The 22,107-nt window shown below is 36.6% G+C and overlaps 1 protein-coding gene across 2 annotated transcripts in view; it reads left to right on the top strand.

The window, feature by feature from the left end:
- LOC107666215 (TBC1 domain family member 22B) overlaps positions 1-17,160 on the top strand; it is a 154,923-nt gene extending 137,763 nt beyond the window's left edge. The window contains exon 14 of one of the 2 annotated variants that reach the window (XM_016457430.1): positions 15,716-17,160. In XM_016457430.1, the coding sequence (XP_016312916.1) occupies positions 15,716-15,844 (129 nt within the window). In that variant the 3' untranslated portion in view covers positions 15,845-17,160. The remainder of the gene's footprint in view (positions 1-15,715) is intronic. The other variant, XM_016457429.1, reaches the window with a different exon arrangement.
- The last annotated feature ends 4,947 nt before the right edge of the window (positions 17,161-22,107 follow it).

The raw sequence follows: 22,107 nt of genomic DNA, 5'->3' as shown, positions 1-22,107 counted from the left end.
TACTTTTTTTATGGCTAACTAAATTCTAAAACAAAAACTGAAAATATACAAATATTTTAATTTGTGTTCCGAAGATGAACAAAGGTCTTACGGGTTTGGAATGACATGAGGGTGAGTAATTAATGACAGAATTATGATTTTTGGGTGAACTATCCCTTTAATGTATTTGTCTTATTTTATAGTTTAACCAGGAATATCATAAATTACAACAAAAAAAGAAAAAAAAGTGTCTTTGTAATAAACATGTAATAACTGTCTCTGAAAGTCTTTTTCAGGTTAGCGTTACTCACCCAAAAATTTTAATTCTGTCATCATTTACTCTCACTTATGTCATTCTAAATGCATATATTCTGTGATTTATTTATTTCTGTGGGACACAAATGGGGCATTTCTGAAGAATTTAAAACACTATGATTGAATCATCGAGTCATTGACCACTCACGGATCAGTGAATTAATCATTCTTTTGAGCCATTTCTTTTAAATGAACTGGTTGATTTAAATATGCAAACTTTCATTCAGGAATGGAACTCCCACTTTCTACCATTAATTCGGTTTCTTATCAGTTCCTTAATAATCAAGTCGCGTCCTACTTTTGACTTGTCCTGCCAAATATTCTGTTTGAGTCAGAATCACATAATTTTACAGGTTTGAAAAGCATTCAAAATGCAGAAATCTGAGTGAATCTTTTTTTCTTTCTAAATCTTTGCCTTTTCTTTAAGCTTGCATCTCTGTGGAGTGAATAGACTGCTCAGTGTGTGTTGTTGAATATGCAGCGAGTCAGTGGTGTGTATCAGCAGTGTGTTGTTGTGGGGCGGTTGATTTATTGTGTTTACAGTGCCCAGTGATTCAGAATTATCCCCTGCACCAGCTCTGCAGCACGCGGCTGCTGTTTGGCATTCAGACAACAGCCCCGGGCCTCCCTCTTTACCCGCCTGTGCCATGTGTCAGCAGAGAGATTATTTCCCCTATTCTGTCTCCTTATCCTTTTGTTTCACTGTATATTCCTTCCCTTTTTTGCTGGTTTGTTTTCACACACATGATGTGATAAGCGATACCCTATTGTGCCCTGCAAGACCTAGACCAGTTAGAAGTATAGTGGTTTTATGGGAGATCTGTGGCGAAGAAGTTGACTTTGCTGCACCCAACCTATGATTTCACCTCCTCCAGTGCAATCTGTTCAGGTCAAGCTGCCCTAGACAAACAGTTCCCATACAATTCCTTGCTGCTTCTTGCCTTTTTTGAAGGGAAGAAGCAAGGAAGGCTGCTCTTAAAATAATTGGCTAGCTGTTTTCTGGAACATAGTGAGTTGCCTTTCTGTCTACATAGGCAGATGCCTTCTAAGGAAATGAAGAATCTGATTTGGAAGGCTCTAGATAGGAAGCAACTCCCTATGTGCTCTTCATGTTAGGCATACAAATGATTTAACTCATTTGTTTTCATGGTGTTAGCATGTTGCTAAGCTATTGACACTACAGTGAATTATACAAACAGAATTTTGTCAAAATGGCCATCTTGGAGAATATCCCACCTAAAACAGTTTACTTTGGTTATGTCTTATGTGAACATGAACATTTGGGAGAAAATCAGATGTGTGTCAGGATCCATGTAAAATATATGTGTTGTTGTCGTGAAGGTTTATCAAATGGCAAAAGAAAAAGGGTAGATTGATCAGAGAAAATTGGGACCAGTGACAATTTTGGCAGGGACTGTAAGAAATCTCAATTACTGGCAGACTTGAAAAAAATTCATAGAGTTAAGCCTTGTTGTTGCTGTGCATTCTGGGATTGTCTTCTCTGCAATGGATGTTGCCTCAAAATGTTGTTTAGGTAGACCGCCCTTTAGGTTACTGATAGTCATGCAATACACAATTTTGGGGTTCACATAGTATAATGGATAGTGTGCAAAGTGAAGGATTTTGTTTTAAAAGTGAAGATGGAACAAAAAATGGCACATCACTATATTTAAAGTTGGGATGTGCAATTTTATTTAACAATAGTGTCACCGAACAGTATAAGAAAAATAATCAGGGTTTTCAAACACGTTTACTGAACACTCTCCCTGTCTTCCATTAGTTGGATAAACAGATGTTGGTTAATGTTGTTTAAGCCAGTGTTTCAGTTAGGCTGGTGCAGATGTTAAAATAAACACAAAAGTATTTGAATAGTACCAGAGTTAATATAAAATATCTTTAACAAACCTAAAATAAGTATTCACGTACATATCGTCATAGAATCAAGACAATGGAAAACTCTCTAAAAGCAAAGTGCACTTCCATATAGGATAAGTTTGAAAATGTCTATAAATTTGATTCTTCTCATGAAGATAATTTTGATTCAGTGGGAGAGATTGAGGGAAAGACCTGACGTCAAGTATTAAATAAGTCTCCATTCAGTGAGTTACGAGAGTGAGTTATGGTTCTATCCCAGCATATCAAAAACTGTGAAAATTAGTCTTTTCTTTTGGGACACTGGTCTGTCATAGCAGTTGGATTTCAGGATGTGTCTTAAAGATGGCCTCTGGCTTTTCCTCTGTCTTTCTCTCACTCCATTTAGCACTTTATATATCTTTCTAAATATAAAAAAGGCATTTTTATTGTGGAATTTGTTCTCATTAGGACAGGTTTGCAAGAAATACTTAAAGCCCCATATTTTCTCAGATCTAGTACACATGTAGTTTTTCAGGGGAATGCAAACTGAAGAGAGATGGATTGATGGGCGGAATTTTTTTAGTGATTTTTCAAGTGTATCTTGCACACAGCAAGACTGTATGGAATGGATTTTGAGAGACTGAGTTGCTAACGAAGGCTTTCTTAATGAGCATAACAGTTAATGGCTCTTGAAAATGAAATCAGAAATTGTATAAATCCTTAATTAAACGCAATCCATAATAAATTGTTGCTGTCGGTAAATGATGTTTATTTAAAGGAATTGTTCACCCATAAATGAATATTCAGTCTCAAAAGGAGATGCTTACTGTGATTTATAGTCTGCCAAGGATGTCCGAGCTTCAAAACGTTCAAAACGGATGTTCGCGCTAGTCCCATATACATATTCAATGTCTCCTGAAATCATACAATTGTTTAGCATTATTTGCAAAAAAATCTTCCTCTTCAGTTTAGTGAAATGTTATTTGCACTCTCATGCAGTCAAATATCAAAACACTTTGCATCAGGTTAAACGTCAATAAAATCAAACTTCACTGGTTCTGTCTCAAGACCAATTGTTATTGACTTCAGACCTGGTGAGGCGCATCTTGATGGGCCAGTGTAATGCAAGTAAGATCAGATCGTTTTAGGAGCTCACTTTCATTGTATAAAGAGGAACGGCCTGGATATTCTTCTTTTGTATTCCACAGAAGTCAGTCGGTTAGTCTTACAAGTTAGAAATTGGATGAGAGTGAGAAAATAATGACCAGAATTTGACATTTTTGCATGAACTGTCCCGTTTAAACATAATAATCTAAATGATGTAGATATCCATGCGGGTTTATTAACATGTTAGAGGAGTAGGTGTGTCTTGTGTTTCACTGTGACTTTTGTCTGACCCCCTGGTATTTCAGGGCATTCTTAATGGCTTCTATTCTTGGCAGGAGGGCAGTTAATGAGTATTGAAGCAGGGGGGAAATCTTTACTGGGACAGAGTAAAGGTTAAAAGGACTATACCACAGAGCCCTCATGGAAATCTGCTGTATGAACCAGTCTGACCCGCTTTTACCTTTCCTGCACTCCTCATAATGTGCATAATGATATATTGTGATCTTACCTGTAGGTATGGTTGGGGAACGGAAACCGTTCTTAATGAGAAATGGTACAGTTTTTGAAAAGATATAGGAGCTGAATGATGTTTGTGGTATTTGGTTCACGCAACATCTGCTTTTTTTGGCAAAGTGGGCATGAACAAGAATCTGAGCTAGTGTCAGGTTGTCATATTAATTTCTCTAGGCTGTATGCGTGTTCAACTTTCAGCCATGTTTCTTGCAGTTAAACAATTGGTGCAAATGGCTTATTTTGTGGAATATAATTTCTACTTCATAGAAATCACACACATGAAATGCCTTACAGAACTAAATAAAAATATATAAAAAGCTGAGAATGATGCCCTGACAATCAAATTTAATACAGTGATGTACTTTAATTTGTTGCTTACAAAAATGCAATTAATCAAAATACACAATATACACAATGGAGAAAGCTAATTTTTACCCCCATAATGGTGTTGTTACAGCATTTGCCAGCATTCTCTAAACCAGATGTATTCAATTTAAGTTCCAAAAGGCCAGTTGCTTCTGAGAATCATTCCACACAAAAAAAAAAATTATATATATATATATATAAAATCAGTAAAAATAACTATATTTGCAGCATTGTTTTCTGCAGTGTTTTAGCAAAAGTATTGACCTATTTTGCTGCTCATTATGTTTCTGCTTCTGTTTTTAAAATAACTGCATCATCTGCAGCTCTTAATGGCAATTTAGTGTCTTTATAGAGAAGCAACGCACACAGGATGGGCTTGAATGGAAAAAAAATATTAGAAGATAATGGCGAAAGATCATTACAATAAACGGCCCTGAGCGCTTGTGGTGCGAACCGCTCCTTTGTTTTTAAGTGCTGCTTACTTTATTTAGAAATGGTAAAATGGTGCTTCCATTGCCGTTATGTCTTGGTCTGGTTGGAACCAAGCCGAGGTCCTCACCTGGACCACCGTCCACCATTTGGATATGCCTGCTCTAAACAGACCATGCTAACTAGCTTAACCTTCACACCTTGGTTTGTGCTCAGTAGTTGATTGTGTCCTTCATAAGTATCAGTGTCTAATGCATAAGTTCTCCACTTGAGAAATAAAAGCTCCAGTTATAAGACTCTGCGCTCAACTAGACAATTCTTTTGAAGCAAAAAAGCGGTAAAAAAAACAATGAAAGAAAATAAATTGGATGCTGGTGTGGTTTGATGAGAAGCTCTAATGCTTGGGTAAGTGAGCGTGGAGGCATAATGTCTGGCACTATCTGTGCTCTATGCTCCTCGTATTCACTGCATTGTACTGCCGATTCTAATGACTTCTGTTTTTTTTCATACTTAAAATCACACCGAGGCAGGTAAAGATCCGAATGAAAGAGGCACAAGGCCATGTGCAGTTGAACATTGGCTACGAGTTGCCCGCGTCTTCCCTGCGGAGTAGCGCGGCAGGTTACAGACAGCCAAATGTCAACCCCTGATGCCATTTAGTGAGGGCAATATGCAGCAAATGAGCTCTCATTAGGGGTTTGTTTATCACATAATGAGAAAGCCTTTGGTGCAGCTAACGGCCCGAGAACCTCTTCCCTCTTTTGTCTGTGATTACCAATTTACTCTCTTTATCAATGGGATTTCGTTTCGCTTTTTGGAGCCCCGTTGTCTCAAATGCCTGGTAGAATACAAAAACATATACTCGTTTTATTCATGAATAACCTAGATAACTATTTCAGCAGTCCCTTGTTAAAGGACAATGACTGTATCACACAGGCATCTTTGTTTTTCTCCTAACACGATGTTCCAAAAGCATAACTATACTGCCCCCTAAAATACAAATCCAAAACAAGAGAAATTTGTGTATGTTTATATCTCAATACAACTTTTCCAAACCCTATTGACAACATTTATTTTTTTAGCTTGCTTACTGGATGCTTTCTGGGATTGCCGTCTGCCTTCTGCAATATGTGCAGTTAAACCTTATATTTTAGCCAAAGATATCTTAGTAATGTTGCTGTCTGACATTTTGAACAGACTTTGTATTAAGAATTCTGCCTTAAAATGCTGTTTACAATGTTTCAAGCTCTCACAATGTTACAAAACACAGCTTGACTCTTCTTCCAGTGGGAGCATCACTTTGTTTGTCGACAATAGTTATCTTAACCTATTCTCCCATGCTACCTGATTCAGGACATAGACAGTCATAACCTTCATTGCAGTTGTCTCTAAATAAAGACATAGACATCTTTGAACTCACTCTGTTGTTATTAAGTGTTGCAGTCTCACTTGTGTCTCAAAGCTTTAACATGGCAGCTCATAAGTCCTCTCTAACCGCTAAGACGCAGTCGGGTGTGAGCTCTGATAACGCGTTTATGCCTGGATGGAAGGAGAAATCAATCTTCCACTTTGGAGTTTTAATGGCTTGATTTAAATGGAGTTTACGGCAGAACGGGAGCTAGTTGAATCACAAAGCAGCGCTTTAATATGTGTGTGCGCATGCCAGCCAGCTATCTTTGGAAGAGTGTTGACTGCACAAGTACCCGCTGAAGCCTTAGTGCAAGACCCCAGGGCAGGCCGCTGCTATCTCTACAACCCATGAAGCGGAAAACATGGAGTTATGTGCAATTATGATGTCCACCATACGCAAATGTGAGGCTTAATTAAAAAGGGGCTATATATTACGCTGTCCATGAAATGAGCTTGTTCCTTCTTTATGATGAACACCTTCAAACTGGCTTTATTAGTTGTGCATATTAATAGCTTGTGATGCGCGCTAGCTGGACATGAACACAGACAACATCTATATGATCCTTTGGTTATTTCTGGGCTTTATTCACGCTTAATTTAAAATTGCAACAAGCTCTTTGGTCAGTCTGTTCTATGTACTTGCCACCCTGTAGTTTTTAGTTGTCTTTCCCCCTTCCAATAATGAGGTTTTAAACCTAATTTATCATTTATTCCTGTGGTGGCAAAGCAGAATTTTTAGCAGTCATTAATACAGTCATATAATCCTTCAGAAATCATTCTAATATGATTTATGAGCAGTGCTGGAAACAGTTGTGCTGTTTAACATTTTTTTGGAACCTGTGATACTTTTTTTGATGAATAAGAAGTCTCAAATTGCTCGCCTTCAACTAGTGCAAAATGCTGCTGCCAGATTAGAGAATAGCCGTAAAAGCGCTCACATTACTCCAATTCTGGGGACCCTTCATTGGCTCCCTATTGAATTCAGAATTGATTTTAAAATTATTTTATTTGTATAGAAATATTTACGTGATCAAGCCTCCATTAATTTAGCTGAATTGCTGCACCCATATACTCCTTCCAGAAGCTTAGGATCAAGCGACCAGAATCTTCTTTTAGTCCCAGACTCAAACGCAGAGGGGATCGAGCTTTTTCAGTGGTTGGGCCGCGGTCGTGGAATAACCTGCCTTTAGAAATTAGATTAGCCCCTTCTCTGACCACTTTTAAGTCTCTCCTAAAAACGTATCTGTTTTCCCTTGCTTATAATTAATCTTCTGTTATGGTCTTTGCTTAGTATTTTGTCTTCCAAGTGTCTATACTTTGTTCCCCCTTTTTTATTAACATTTATTTAGTTATTTATATCATTGGGGCTAGACCCTGTCTTAATTGTGTTATTTAGTTATGCTGATTTCTGTATCTTTATTTTACTCATTGAACCTCTGTACAGCACTTTGGTCAGTCGTGTGGCTGTTTTTTATACCTGCTATATAAATAAACTGAACTTGAACTTGAATAAAAAGTTAAAAAGAACAGCTTTTATTTAAAACAGAAGTATTTTGTAACTGTACAAGTCTGTACTATCACTTTTTATCAGTGTAACTTATCCTTGCTGAATGTTAAAGTATTAATTTCTTGCGTTCCTCAGAAAATGAAAAAAAACGAATTCTGTATGCAACACATCTTAAACTTTCATTTGCCCTGGATATATTCACTAACTCCGCTAAGAATAGAACAAATGCAAAGAATATTTCATCCCCGCTTTCCTCTTGTCTTTCGAAAATGACTGAATAAATAAAAGTAAAAGAAATGGCAAAGAACTCAGAGGGGAAGCAGGGTGGTTCACGCTTGTTACGTTCATTATGCTGCTAAATTAAAAAGCGGCAACTATCAGCTCCTAATGTTTTGTCTCATTCCACCTCAGGTGGTTCAAACAGCCGAAACTAAATGGATTCGCTGTCTGTGTGAATAACTGCGAGCAGACAAACTCTTAATTTGTTGTGCGGGCTCTTAGGGGCATGTGGCTGATTGGCTTACCGCTCAAACTTCTAAGCTAATACAGCTTTTAAACTCGTGTTCTTGAGTGTGTACTTCACTGTGATTCTCCATTTCTGAGATTCTTCAGTGCTAGAGTGACAGAAAAATTACTTATCTGTCGACAGTTTGGGATAGAAAGAAATATTGTTGTCACCTGAAAGAATTCTTATGATTGGCTTACCTCTCAAAATCTATTTCGTGCATGTGTTTATTAAAGCATTATATTATTAGCAGGATGAATACTGAATACTAAATATGTGCTTGTACGTAAATTTGGGCAGCCGCATGTAGTGCTGCCAAGCGATTAATCGTGATATTCGTGAATCCATAATTAAAGTTTTTGTTTACATAATATATGTGTGTGTGCTGTGTAAATGTATGTGTATATAAATACACACACATGTATGTATATTTTTAAAATAGTTACATGTATATATGCATTTATATTCCTATATAATTTATATTATATATAAATACAAATATTATATATATATCGCAAATCAAATCGCAATATCTGTCAAAAAAATTGCAATTTGATACTTTCCCCCAAATCGCACAGCCCTACACAGTACACACACATTATGTAAAGAAAAACTTTTATTTTGGATGCGATTAATCGCAGTTAATCATTTGACAGCACTAGTCACATGTTCATGAGCAAATGGTTGTGATATCAGGCTTAAACTGTTCTGTTTTTTGCAGCTTAGTTTCAAGAGCAAGAAAAAAATCAGCTTGCCTTGTTTTCTGGCTGCTGCTGCACAGCAGTGCAAATGTCAAGCACTTTTTCAATTAACTTCCCATTTTACATGCATATTGGATTTAAACAGTTCACAGCGAGCTGTAATTAAGTGCGATTCACTATCTAATTGTTTGTGGATCGAAAGTTTCATTTTGTTAAGGGCCTGCTTTGACTTAAAATGAATTCAAAGTGACTGTCATATCTCGATCCCTCTTGGGGGCCTCAGCAAGTTCATTATTAGTTGTTTTGTGTTTTGTAGAGTATAAGATTACAGTTAGTCAGTGGGGAATTTGCATGCAATTTTAAGAAACCCATCTCTCGAGATTTATAGTAGTGCAGATATTTTCCTTGCCATCTAGTTACTGAGTTATAGTGTTGACTCTATTAGGACGGTTGCATTGAAGGATTAGGTGAAATGAACTCTTCCTGATTAATCGAAAACCTAGCACATTTATCAGAGAACTTGTAATTTTGTCCACACTAGAGCTTCTGGAGGAGATTCACCGGTAATGATTAATCGTCATACGTGCAGGTCCCGAATGAAGAGCAACCCTCCTGCCTGTAAATGTGCTTTAATACAATTTAATGATAAAGTGTCACTGTTGTTGCAGGGAGCTCGCTCAACGAGAGGCAGGGACAATTTATCCGAAAAGAGACAAGGAAAAGCATGGAGGACTTAATATCCAGGAAGTAATTACAGCTCTGCTCCTTCCCCGTGCACCCGAATGCCGAGACTCAACCTATCGTTTCTCCGTCTTGCAGAAGCCTTGATAAACAAAGCCGTTTATAAAGTTCCTCGCAATCAGTCACCACCTCTCTAGCGGTTAGTCTCACGAGTGTTTAAAACACGGGGATCAAACGCTCAAAATCTGCAGAGCTGCGACTTTGCCGTTCGATGGAGTGACTGCGTCGCTGTTCTTGAGCCCCTGATCGATTCTTACAAATTCAGGAGGGCTCAGCGAGAAGATGAGGGGCTAAAAGTCTTCGTTCGGCATAATCCTTGGTGGCAAACATTCCTTCACCAGTGCCGTGTATGTAGTAATCAGTCTCCGCTATGCCAAAGTTGTTTGCCAACAGCAGGCAGTATGAGGTGTCATTATGGTGCCAGTCCAGAATGTCTGCATCAAATGCACGCGATTGCAACTCTTTGTCTCTGATTATCTGTTCGACTTGAATGCTGTTAGGTTAGAGAACAATCATGTGGGATCCTTCATGTCAGTTAGCAAACACAATTCTATCATCACCGAAGATAAGACTAAACAGAAGAGAACAATCAAAATGCCTCGGGGAGTGTCCAGATAAATGGTGCCTCTGAAGAAAATCCTCCTTAAGTCAAAGTCATTATCTTTTCAGCATTTATTCACCTTGCCGATTTAACTAGGCTTTTAGCCGTGTTTTTGTTCGTAATTAGGCCAACCTTTTAAACTAGCTTTACTGTACACCCTACGTTCCTAGCTTTTGGTGCTGTATGGTATTTATTATTGATGTCCAGTTGCACAGTGTGACTTGATTAAAGTCTGTCCCAGTTTATTGCTGTCAAACTGCAATGTAATATATGCATATGAGACAACTTGGGAATGGTGTTATAGGCGGTGTTGTGGTTGGCTTTGCAATGGAAGATCTGGGCTAGTAATGGAAAGGGAATATTCGTGAACCTGGAGAATTACTAGGATTCACCATTATCGCTGAGCCCTGGAGCAAGGCACTTAACCCCAGGGTACTCCAGAGGGACTGTTCCTGTTGGAAATGCAATATAAGTCACTTTAGATGAGACTGAATCCACTGCATGTCTAACTAAGTAACCGTCAGTTTATTGCAACATAAATATCCTGTTCCATTTTGAAAGCAGAACCATGCCTGATTCTCATAAATGCTATCCTGATGTTTTTTGCAATGTAACAGCACCAAGGCAGATTCGTAATGAGTCTGGCAACTATATTGACAGTTTAGATTTTACAACAACTATGAATACATCTTTAAAATATTCTTTAAAGATAGAAAAAAATCTTAATTCTTAATGCCAATATGATATTCAAACTGATTTCTTTAATATATAACATACCACCACTGAAATCATTTTCTTTTAACAAGGAATGCACCAATTTGGAAATTTCAATAACTTACAATTCGTAATATTTTGTATGCAATAACTGATATATTGACCAATATTATGTTATCAATCGACTGTACAACTCAACTTAAAAGTCCACATCTCTGTTTCAAATAACACGAAAAATGTATTTCTTATTCCGCAATAATTAACAAATGTGGGCCTGTTATGAACCATTGTTATAAATAAATTATACTTTTGGGCGTTTATTTATTAATCTATCAAACCTACGCAAGAGCAGTTTTGTTAGTATAGAAATTGTTAGTATGATGATTGTTATTATTTTGTTCATTTCTGCCATTTCTAAAGTTGAATACCATGTTACATTTACAAATAAATCACATCATGGGAAAAAAAAATGGGTTGTGAAATTCATTTAATATTGACTGTAATGATGGCTATTGGCAATGTTATTATTGCATCTCATAACTAACAGTGTGCCATCCGTCTACATGCTCCAGAGAAAAATTCCCAAAATGCAACAAAAATTAACCGTGCTGCATCAATTATGTTAGTTGGCTGTGTAGATCATTAGATACTTCATTTATATCCAATTATTCGGCTTGGCTCATTACAAGTAATTAGTGTCCTAATCTAGTTATTTGTCGAAAACTAGGTTGTGATGACCGTGTTGATTAGGAGATTTGGCTATTACACGGATGGTTTTGTTTTAAGTATAGCTGACAACTGTTTTGCATACACATCAGTGGTGTAGTAAGGTATGCACTATATTCTTCAAATCTTCCTCAAAAACACATTTGTTTGAGTGTTCAGGTAGATTACTCTTCAAAGACCAAAGCTCTTGGACTAACACCTACACAATCTTATAATGATCTTCAGGGATATTATTCACCATCAAATTTTTACATGTTCTCACTCTTGTTCATCAAACACTCTACTTGAATTCAAGGAGAACATGGGTACTTCACAAAAATTAGTGGACACAAATCAAAGCTTATGAAGGGTTTGTTGACATTTAACTAAAGATTTAATCTGCCGTTACCTGTTGGAGTGCAACATACTTTTGTGGAGGTTGTGTAAGGAAATGTTCAACATTTGACTGCGACAACAACTCCAAAACTCTTCAGCTGATTTAAATATATTCTTGAGTGTGGTTGTATAACATTAAGCACTTTACTTGGCTATGAAAGTCATTCCCTGTAGCATTGCTTCTGGAATCACATTTTTGGCACATCATCTTCATGACTTCTTACTCTGAGATAACAGAATCCTCAGGCTAAGCCACGTGTGTGTTATAGAATGTAGTATGATACAAATCTGAGCTGTCAATTTAATATGTTAATGTACAATTTATTATGAAAAATGATGTGAGACATTTCTCTATAATAAAACATTTCCCTGCCTTTGGAGTAATTCAGGCTTAAGGGATTCGAAATATACTTACAATATCCTGAACTTCTAACTTTGATGTTTGTTTACATACTCTAGAGACAAAGTCCCTAAATGCTATGAAAATTAACAGTCCCCAATCAATCACATTGGTTGGCCGTGTATCCTTTATATCACTCATTTATTTCCAATTATGTGACTAGGCTCATTACTAAGTAATTACCTCTAATATAGTTATCTGTCGAGAAAAATTAGACTGAGATGACTGTGTTGATTAGTATTTGATTTGACTAATACATGGATGGATTCATTTTAAATATAGTTGACTACTATAGTTACTGATAGCGGTATCCGTATAGAATATTATACTGTGCTCATGTACTTAAAATGATCAGATACCCTAAAACAATTACGCAAGTACATCATTCATTACATAAATGTTACCATAAAAATATGTACATTATGCAGAAAATCCCGGCATATAGCATATTAAAGCAGAAGAGCATTCTGAATGCTTTGGTAATTATACTCACAGCTGTTCATTTTAATACTCCTATTAAATACTCAAGCTTCAGAGCTCTTTTTTAGAGATCATAAAGACATATTTTGGTGTTGTCCCTCGACTCATAGCATTTAATAACATGCCTCAATCGTGTACCTATGGAATTGCACAGGGAATTATGTACTAATTTTTATTTACATGGTCTTTGAATCATACATACGAGGGGTATATGAAAGTGTAATCAACACTTTTGTTATACAAACAATATTGTTATTACTCTGCTTTTTAATCTTAGTCTAATTGTCTGTGCTCAAGACAGAACCAAAGAAGACTGTTTAGTTTAATTTCTCACCTAGTGCCCCATGCGACAACTCTGAGAATGCAACACTCATTTGCATTGGCTTACAAATTATGTTCTATCATGTTCCAGTATGCAGTGACGTGGGAAATCAAGCCTGTCTTGCTAGAAGCAATCTTCTTCACACACTTAGCTTTTTCAAAGATGTATTTGGGCCTTAAAGTGTTACAGCTTGAATTTCTGGAACCGTTGTGCCTGAACAGACACTGCAGCTTTTTTTGTGCAGCATGCACTCCGTATCAGACATGTCAGCTTTCATCCATGCTTGTTTTCATTACACTCATCCCAAATGTGAAGAGAATGGCAGTTTTAGGTGCATTCAGTTGAAATGCTAAATCATCAAATGAGGATTGAGGATGAGCTTATTAACTGTCAAATGTTTGCAAAACTTTGACGCTCTCTTTATTATAAGATACATTATTGCTTTTTTCCTGTACCCTTCTCTTCTACCTCTCTCACCTCCATCCATCCCCCTTGTACCCCGCTGTGATGGAGTATTAAGCGTTCTCATTCTCCTTCATCAGGGCCAGCAGGATAGGTGAATTAGGCTGGGAGATTGAGGCTCTAAGCCGCTCTAATGCAGTCATTGACTCTGAGGCCTGCTGGAGCCGCCTGACGCCGCCTTGAGTGAATTAGACTTGGCCTTCTATACCTAAGAGAAATGGGTCTTCCACCGCCGAGGTCCTGACCGCACCGAGTGAGAAGAGAAACACAGCTTGACAGGCAGCTCGCTCTCTTCACCCTACACTTAAGATTGAGCAGTCAAAGAATCTGTGATTGAAAGTTATAATAATTTAGAGAGGTACGGTGGTGCTTTGTGATAGCCTGGCTTGACCCCGCTGAAGAAAAAATAAATAAACAACTCTGTGCTGCGATGCCTTCTCTTGTCTGCTGAACACCAAGTAAAACTCTTTCCAGAAAAGTGAAAGCATGTGGTTTACCTAGACAACACTTCCTCCCAGGATGTATGTGCATTAGGATGCCCAAATGTCTTCCATCAGCCAACTAGCTGATTATGCCCCTTTTGCAAATTTACTCGCTAGACGTTGGCAAGTTGCTGTACTGGGTTGTGTTCGCCGCATCACATAGATGCTAATTTGCATTGCTTTTGAATGTTTTTTCAACTTCGTTGACACAACTACATTGCATATTCAAATCATTACGAAAAGTCTAATTCAGGGTCTCCAAAGTCAGTCCTAGAGGGCTGGTGACCTGCAGAGTTTAGCTCCAATCCTAATTAAACACCTGAACCAGCTAATCAAGGTATTACTAGGCATGCTAGAAACTTCAGGCTACTTGAGGCTAGTTAGAGCTAAACTCTGCAGGACACTGGCCCTCCAGGACCGAGTTTGGAGACCCCCGGTCTTATTGGTCAACATGACCTTAAGCTGCTCTCATATGGCTAAGAAGTGCATCTGATCAAGGTTAAACGATTCTAATCTTTAAGACCTTAGTTAGCTGGTTCCTGGTGTGTAGAAGCTAAACTCTACAGGACAGTGGACCTCAAGGGCCAAAGTTGCCCACCCCTGTTCTAAAGCAACTTTATATCACCAAGAAAAATGTCTGATAGGTGGGCATGACCTTAAAGTATCCATAAATCTCAAATAAAAGCATCTGATTAGTGTACCTAATTAGAAAACAGGGCTGGGCAGCTATGTCCCTCAATATCCACTTTCCTGGAGAAATTAGCTCCAACCCCGATCAGACTCATGCGTCTGTAGCTTTTTAGTAATCTTGAAGTCCTTTATTAGTTTGTTCTTGTTTGATTAGGGTTGGAGCTGAACTCTGCAGGAAAGTTGGTCTTGAAGGCCAGAGTTGTTTGGATATGAACAAAGTTTCAGATTTAAAATTTTTTGTCAGTTTGATAAAAAATTCAAACAATAAATAACATTTTGGCATGCTTCAATGTGGCATTACCGATTACTGTAGCCGCCTGAGTTTAAGCATGTAAGCCTGATCATCTCTTCCTCTTTACTACTAGTTACTGCACAAAATTAACTTGAATGCACATCAGAAGGTATGTTTAAAAAAGCAGTACAACTTACAGAAATGTTTCATGTCTCGTGTAATAGTTCAATTAGTGTTTCAATCCCAGAAAGACATCAATATAATGGCTTGTAAACAATTCCGGGTCATGTTACATTTACCTCAGAAAACCTACTCGATGATATCAATGACCACCTTGATAGTTAGCTGGAAAGGTGAACTCTAGAAAGGATCGTTTTTCTAATTATATATTCACCATATTACAAATTCATTGTTTTACTTAACCTGTTCTTCAGTATTTTATGTATGATTGAATAAATCCTGAAAACAAGTCACGACATACCCTATTTAAATGTTTATATTTAAAAAAACTAACTGGAGTAGAAAGATAATTATATAACTAATAAGTTATAGTTTGCAGCATTTGTTAAGAGATTTACTCTTTACTCTTACGTATGTACTGTACCTGATTGCCTATACGTTTAAATAAATCATTAATGCATTGAATTGAATCGATTGAATTTTAATCTAATTGCAAACATGTGATTTGAAATAGAATCGTTTAGTTATTCAGAATGTCTATCCACTAGTTGATTAGACAAATGTATATCACTGTTGTGTTTGTGCATACAATCCTTTTTATCAAAATCTCTTTATTCTCCACAGGGTCTGATGATTATGCTCCAGAATCTACCCACAATGCACTGGGGAAATGAGGAAGTTAGCGTTCTCCTAGCTGAAGCTTACCGGCTGAAGTTTGCATTTGCCGATGCCCCTAACCATTACAAAAGATGAGGCTTCGCCCAGCACAATCACTGAATATGACGAGCCCTACTGACCTCGGAGGCGCAACTGTCTGTGTAATGATACTGAACTGAAACCGTGACTTTTTTATGGAGATGGGAATATGGTCTGCTGCTGTTCCTGGAATTTTTCCGCATTTCTACTAATATCAGCACTCCGAATGCCATGAGTCACCCAGATGTCAAAATCATGCTCTCTTGAAATACACTAATTTAATCGTTGTTTCTTAGGCTTTTCTATTTTTTATTTAATCACAACCTTTACCAAGATTTTTTTTTTTTCAGTTCATTTAGACAGCAAGATTCTAGGAAGTAACAGCAACAGTAGGATGGATGCTGGCCCAATTGATTCATGGCAATAATAAGACGTCATTCAAAAAACATGGTTTATAAACATTCGCAGTAAGATCGTTTGGCTTAAACGGCGCCTACGAACACTTATTCTAACCTTGGTCTACCTCAGGAAGCAGCCAGGATTCGTAGGGTGTTCATTTTGTCTCTGTATGTGAACAGTGCCCATGAGGCTTTGCAGTGGAGTCAATAAAATTGGCCTTATTTTGGCTGTTTGAGTTTTGCAAGGCACAGGTTCAGTGAACGAGCTGCAAACTGAAGAACTGATTCAATTTTTGCTTTCCCTGTTGCTCATGGCCCTGTCATTTTGACGTCCCATTTTGATATTGATATAATAATCCGTACTGACTGTACAGTGCTGTCATTAATTGATGTGTTTGGGGATATCCGCTTTTGACATTTTGTCAGTATTTGAACTGTGCGCTGCTTCAATCATGTCATCAGGCTTTTTCATTTGTGTGCCAGTTCTTACAACTAAATATAAGTGAAACTGCACTTGATAAGTCTATTTTCCTCCTTTTTGTACAAGATATATTCTATGAATCCGCTTTTTAAAATTATTTCTTCTTTTTTTATATACTGTTTACATGAGCCTGTTAAGTTGTGCCTAACTCTAGAGATTGATGACGCCACAGATATTTTTTTTTACATTCATGATCATTTAGGATGTGGCAAAGCAGAACATTTGCCTTGACAACATTTACTCCTACATGAGCAGTGAATTCAGCAGCTCTACTGCTCTCCTTCGGCTGTTTGATGGGCCGTAGATTTGAAGGAATTTACTGTAACTGACATTCAGTGCCTGGACAACATGGAGTTACAGTACGAGCTATGTGGGGTTTTCTGGACACCAAGTTTCTTGACTCCAAACTACAGAAACGTCAGAATGGATTTTAAAAGAGGTGCAAGTGAAATGTTCTTGAATTAAATAGCTGTGTACAGAATTCTTTTCAAAGAGATGTAAATAGAAAAATGTGTAAATAAATACTATATATATGGTTATAATTTGTTGACTTGTTTAATGTGTGGTTTTGACTGATGAAATTGGAGTAATGAAATTTGGGTAACACTTTAGTTTAGGGACAATTTCTCACTATCAACTAGTTACTTAATAGTATATGTATTCCTAACATATTGGCTGTTTATTAGTATATATAAAGCACATTTTCTTTATGACCAGATTCTGCATCCCTAATTCTGTCCAATACCTAAACTTAACTACCTTACTAACTATTAATAAGTTTGAGGCAAAAGTCGTAGTTAATGATTTGTTAATAGCTTGTTAATGGTTTGTGAATTGGACCTTAATAGTTAACAGTGAGAATTGGTCCCTAAAGTTTGAATGAAATTTGTCTCTTTTTTTTCTCTCAAAAATTAAATCATGCTGCACACACAAGAACACAATTTTTTTTCTTCAAAAGCTACAAAATCATGCTGCACACACAAGAACACATTTTTTATTTATTTATGTGAAATCAATGTGTTTCAACTTTTTTAAATTGTGTTGGCCTTTTTGCCAATTTTATTTGTAATAATATATATGGAGTAAAAAAAAAAGAAGCTATTTGTGAATTCAAAATAAAAAGAAAAACATGGAATATTGATTGGAATTATGCGAGGAGAAAGAAAATATGAAAGGATACAACCAATTTCACAAAATTAACTTTAATCAGACCATCCTATCAGACTGGCATTGCCTTGTCTCACCCTTAAAAATCTCAGATCCATGCTGTACCCTCATTAAAGCCTTTTCAACCCCATGTTTTCAAAATTCCCATCATTTTTGCTGTGTTTTTATATGGGGTAGGAAGTAGTCAGGTCCCTGTGGCCGCGTGCTGCAGGTTTGCTGATTAGAGTCTTAATATGCGCGCTGCATGCAGGGCGGGAGTTCCTCTCATTAGACTGACTGATGTTCACAGTGGCAGGTAATTAACGGCCCGCAGCAGCTCTGCCAGGCCATTCACATGAATTAAAAACACATTCAAATCACCATGGTGCCTGCATCTGAGAGGTGCCATAAAATGAGAACCTGTGTGAGAGAGAGAGATGGGATATGGAGTTTATCAATGCAGAATGAATGCAGAGATGAATCCACGTGCATTTGTGAATTTACATTATATTATCGTTATTATGGTAATGTTCTGAGTCTGATAAGCTTTATGGACAGCACCTGTGACATGCTGTTTGTTATTTGTTGCTCATTTTGCAAAAACAAGCAAAATTATATGTACAGTGGCATCTTATGAAGGGAAGTGTTTAGCAACTAACATAATAAACTGTATGATGTTACACAATCACTGACAAACAGAACATATTTGATTTGAAATGTAAATTGTATATGCTTATTGGGCCAAAAAGTGACTGAAGTTACTGTAGCTGTATCACACGACAGAGTATAAAGTGCAAATAGTGGAGGTCTGTGGGACTAGCATAAAATAATAGAGTATACTTTTTTATTATTTACAAATGTAATTATTGGTTTAATTTTTGCCTCTTGTGCAAATATATTCCTTTTTGTCTCTGTATTTATTATTTTAAAATCTTACTCTAGTAAGATGTTTATTTAACTTATACCTACCCCAGAAATTATGCATTTTCAGTTTCTAAAATCTCTTACAAATTTAGAAAGAACACATTATTAAGGAAAGTTAATGCAAAAGATGTCAAGTTAAGTTATAGAAGTATCCTTTCTTGTGTTTTGGGCAATGTTAAAGGACCGGAATTTTTATTTATTTTTTATTTTTTCATAAGTGACTAAGTATTTGAAACTTGGCTAATTTCTTTTTTTTTTCTTTCTTTCTTTCTTTCTTTCTTTCTTTCTTTCTTTCTTTCTTTCTTTCTTTCTTTCTTTCTTTCTTTCTTTCTTTCTTTCTTTCTTTCTTTCTTTCTTTCTTTCTTTCTTTCTTTCTTTCTTTCTTTCTTTCTTTCTTTCTTTCTTTCTTTCTTTCTTTCTTTTCTTCTTTCTTTCTTTCTTTCTTTCTTTCTTTCTTTCTTTCTTTCTTTCTTTGCATTTCTGATTTACATCTGACCTCATGGGCTGCAGCTGTGTACATTTAAATTGTAAAGTGAAAAATAAAAACTATTCATGTCAGCATTACATTTTATTTATTTATTTATTATTATTTTTTTTAAGTTTGAGAGAAGCTGAAAAAAAAAAACCCTGAGCTAAATAAAATCTCCATTTTACACAGTTTGTTTTCCCATTTACTAGCTTGTTTCTAAAAGCTATGGAGCTAGACTGCCCAAGGAAAACACAAATACACCAGCAAATGTGATTACAGATCATTTCTTACCACCCATGTAAAACCCATCTACAATACTGGACATATTACAGCTCTGAAAATGAAAAGGATGATGACAAATACCCATATGCTTTGATTCCGCATCTAATTCAGCTCATGTCTGCTTTTCAGATCTGATGTATTTGCATCAATGCTTTTTTGCAGGTAGTAATACACTATATACTGATTGTACAATGTGGCATAATGAGTCTTATGTCAATGAACCTGTTTCTGAAAATTCAGTGTTCTCCATGCCATCAATAGTATGTGAAATGTTTGCTGCAAAACAGCAGATTTTACTTTCCAAATCAAGATATTTCAGTGTGTTATGAAATCATTTCGTTTCTCAAGATAGAATTTGTTTCTATTATTAGTTTGTCTATTCTAGCTATTCATAATATAAATGAAGTATTACACTATTATTATTATGCATATATTACACTGCTAAATTAGTACAACTGTTTAAGTGATGTTTCAGGTGTAGTCAACTTTGAAGAAACAATGTGGAATAAATTAAACCAGTGAATAAAACCCCCACCACTAGATATTTAATGGATCCCTAATGATAAACTGTCTTACACTCCTTGATATTCCTGCAGGAGTTTTATTTGGGAGACCATCTGAAAAAGTTTGCATAGAGGTAAGATAATGTTTTTATGTTTGTATTTAACTAGATCTGCATTTCCTAAAGGAAGCGTCAGAGCTTTGAAGGCAGCAAAGTAAATGTATTAAAGGTTATAGTGAAGTTGTAAAGTGACCCAGCTCACATCAACAAGACATCTTGAGGAATCCAAAGGATCATAAACTCACAGTTATATTTTGAAAACCCTGCTGAACAGTCTATCAGTGTAAATATGCGGTCACATCTGTTTGGCAAATTTTCACAGGCAAAATGCAGTGATTTCAAGAATCCACTAGATCTACAACATAATCTCATTTTGCATTTTGGCAAATTGGTGGTTAATTTGTAGGAATTGGTATGATATAAATTGTATGGTTTTGTACGATCTGCTTAATCTCCTCCAGTGGCGTAGTGTGTAGGGTTGGACCTTCATGCTTTATTTTTTTTTTTAAACAATTGTTGTTTTTGTACAATTCACATGATATGAATATTTATAAAATATTTATGTTTTCCCATGAGATTGGTTTGGATTTTTGCATGAGGGTAAAAATTCCACACACAGTTTTAGTAACTTGTTTGAGTTGGTCATGCAAATTCACCATGTTTACCAACAGAAACCTGCTTTGTTTGAAAGTGAACTCTGCAGTGCTGACCATAGAGTCTAGACAATGGACCTTTTTTTCCAGCAAATTTAGCTGGATTTTCCTTAAAGGGGTCATATGACATTGTAATATGAAAACGTACTTACAGGCTGTGAGTCAGAAGCGCCAGACTGTCCTTGCAAAGTTGGAATAGCTCCACTTTATAGAAAAGCCTTTGTGCACAGCCGACATTGTAGGCTACTCTCCCAGGTTCAGGAAACAGTCCTGCTTAAAATGCACTGCACACATCTGAATATTTGATTTGAACTGTTCTGGAACAGTGTTGTAAATACAACTTAACCACTGATTTCTAGTTGTGTCCTCTTTTGGAAAGCCAAACAAAGTATTTTCGCTTTCACAACGAAACACAGCATCTCCACGGCGGCGGCAGCAACAATACTACAGCGAGAATAAAAGTTACGCCTTCTTTCTTTGTGTGAACATTTGGGGGGTGTTATGCAAATCTTACCACACAGTGATGTAGACATGTGGGGGCGTGTTAGAACGAGCCGTTTTAGGTAGGCGTGGTTGACATAACTTTTATAAAGAATATCTCTTTGGATTTGAGACTTTAGTCTTTGCAACTTTACAGATCTTCTTTATGCACCAAGAGCTTGTAACACTCCAAAGAGAAAAGAAAACTTGAAATTGCATCATATGACCCCTTTAATGTGACCACACTTTAACACTGTGTAAACACCGGACATGTCCAAGTGTTCCAAAACCAAATCATAACGGTGTAAAGTACATCAGAAATAGAACAGAGCATCAATTTGCAGTCAGTTTGTTGACAGTGACCCGCCAGGTTATATCCATTGTAAACAGGATTGCTGATTCTAATGGCTTCTATTTGCTTTTATATGCATTGTCAAAAGACAATGTCAAATGTGTCATATTTCGTAAGTAATCTTAGGTTTATAGGCATTTAATGCTTTTGCCTGCTAGAAAACAAATCTTGGTTTACTAACCAACTTACTAAGTCTTTATGAAGCATTTTAATTCATAAAATAAATTCTGTGACGCACAAAAAGATATGATAGGCAGAAAGTCTGAGCTTCTCATTACCATGTAATGAAAGTGAAAAATTATACACACTCTTCAAAGTTCTACTAAGTTCTAAAAAGGACAAAAAGCACCTTAAAATCTCGTACAAAAACAAGGTACAGACTCACATGCTATAATCCAGTTCTTCAGAAGCCATATAATAGCTTTGTTTGAGGAGCAGACCAAAATATTTTCTCATTTGCAGATATTTGCATTGTTGTCTTTGGTCAAGTGAACATAAACTAAAGGCATTTGGTATCAGTGACATCGAAGCTGGCGCAATGCATATTTTGATATACTTTTTCCTGTCATTTTG

The sequence above is a fragment of the Sinocyclocheilus anshuiensis genome, unplaced genomic scaffold (genome assembly GCF_001515605.1).
Source record: "Sinocyclocheilus anshuiensis isolate Anshui unplaced genomic scaffold, SAMN03320099.WGS_v1.1 scaffold1016, whole genome shotgun sequence".
Lineage (NCBI taxonomy): Eukaryota > Metazoa > Chordata > Actinopteri > Cypriniformes > Cyprinidae > Sinocyclocheilus > Sinocyclocheilus anshuiensis.
The sequence above is the reverse complement of the archived record's forward strand: the minus strand, read 5'-3'. Positions and strand labels throughout refer to the sequence as shown.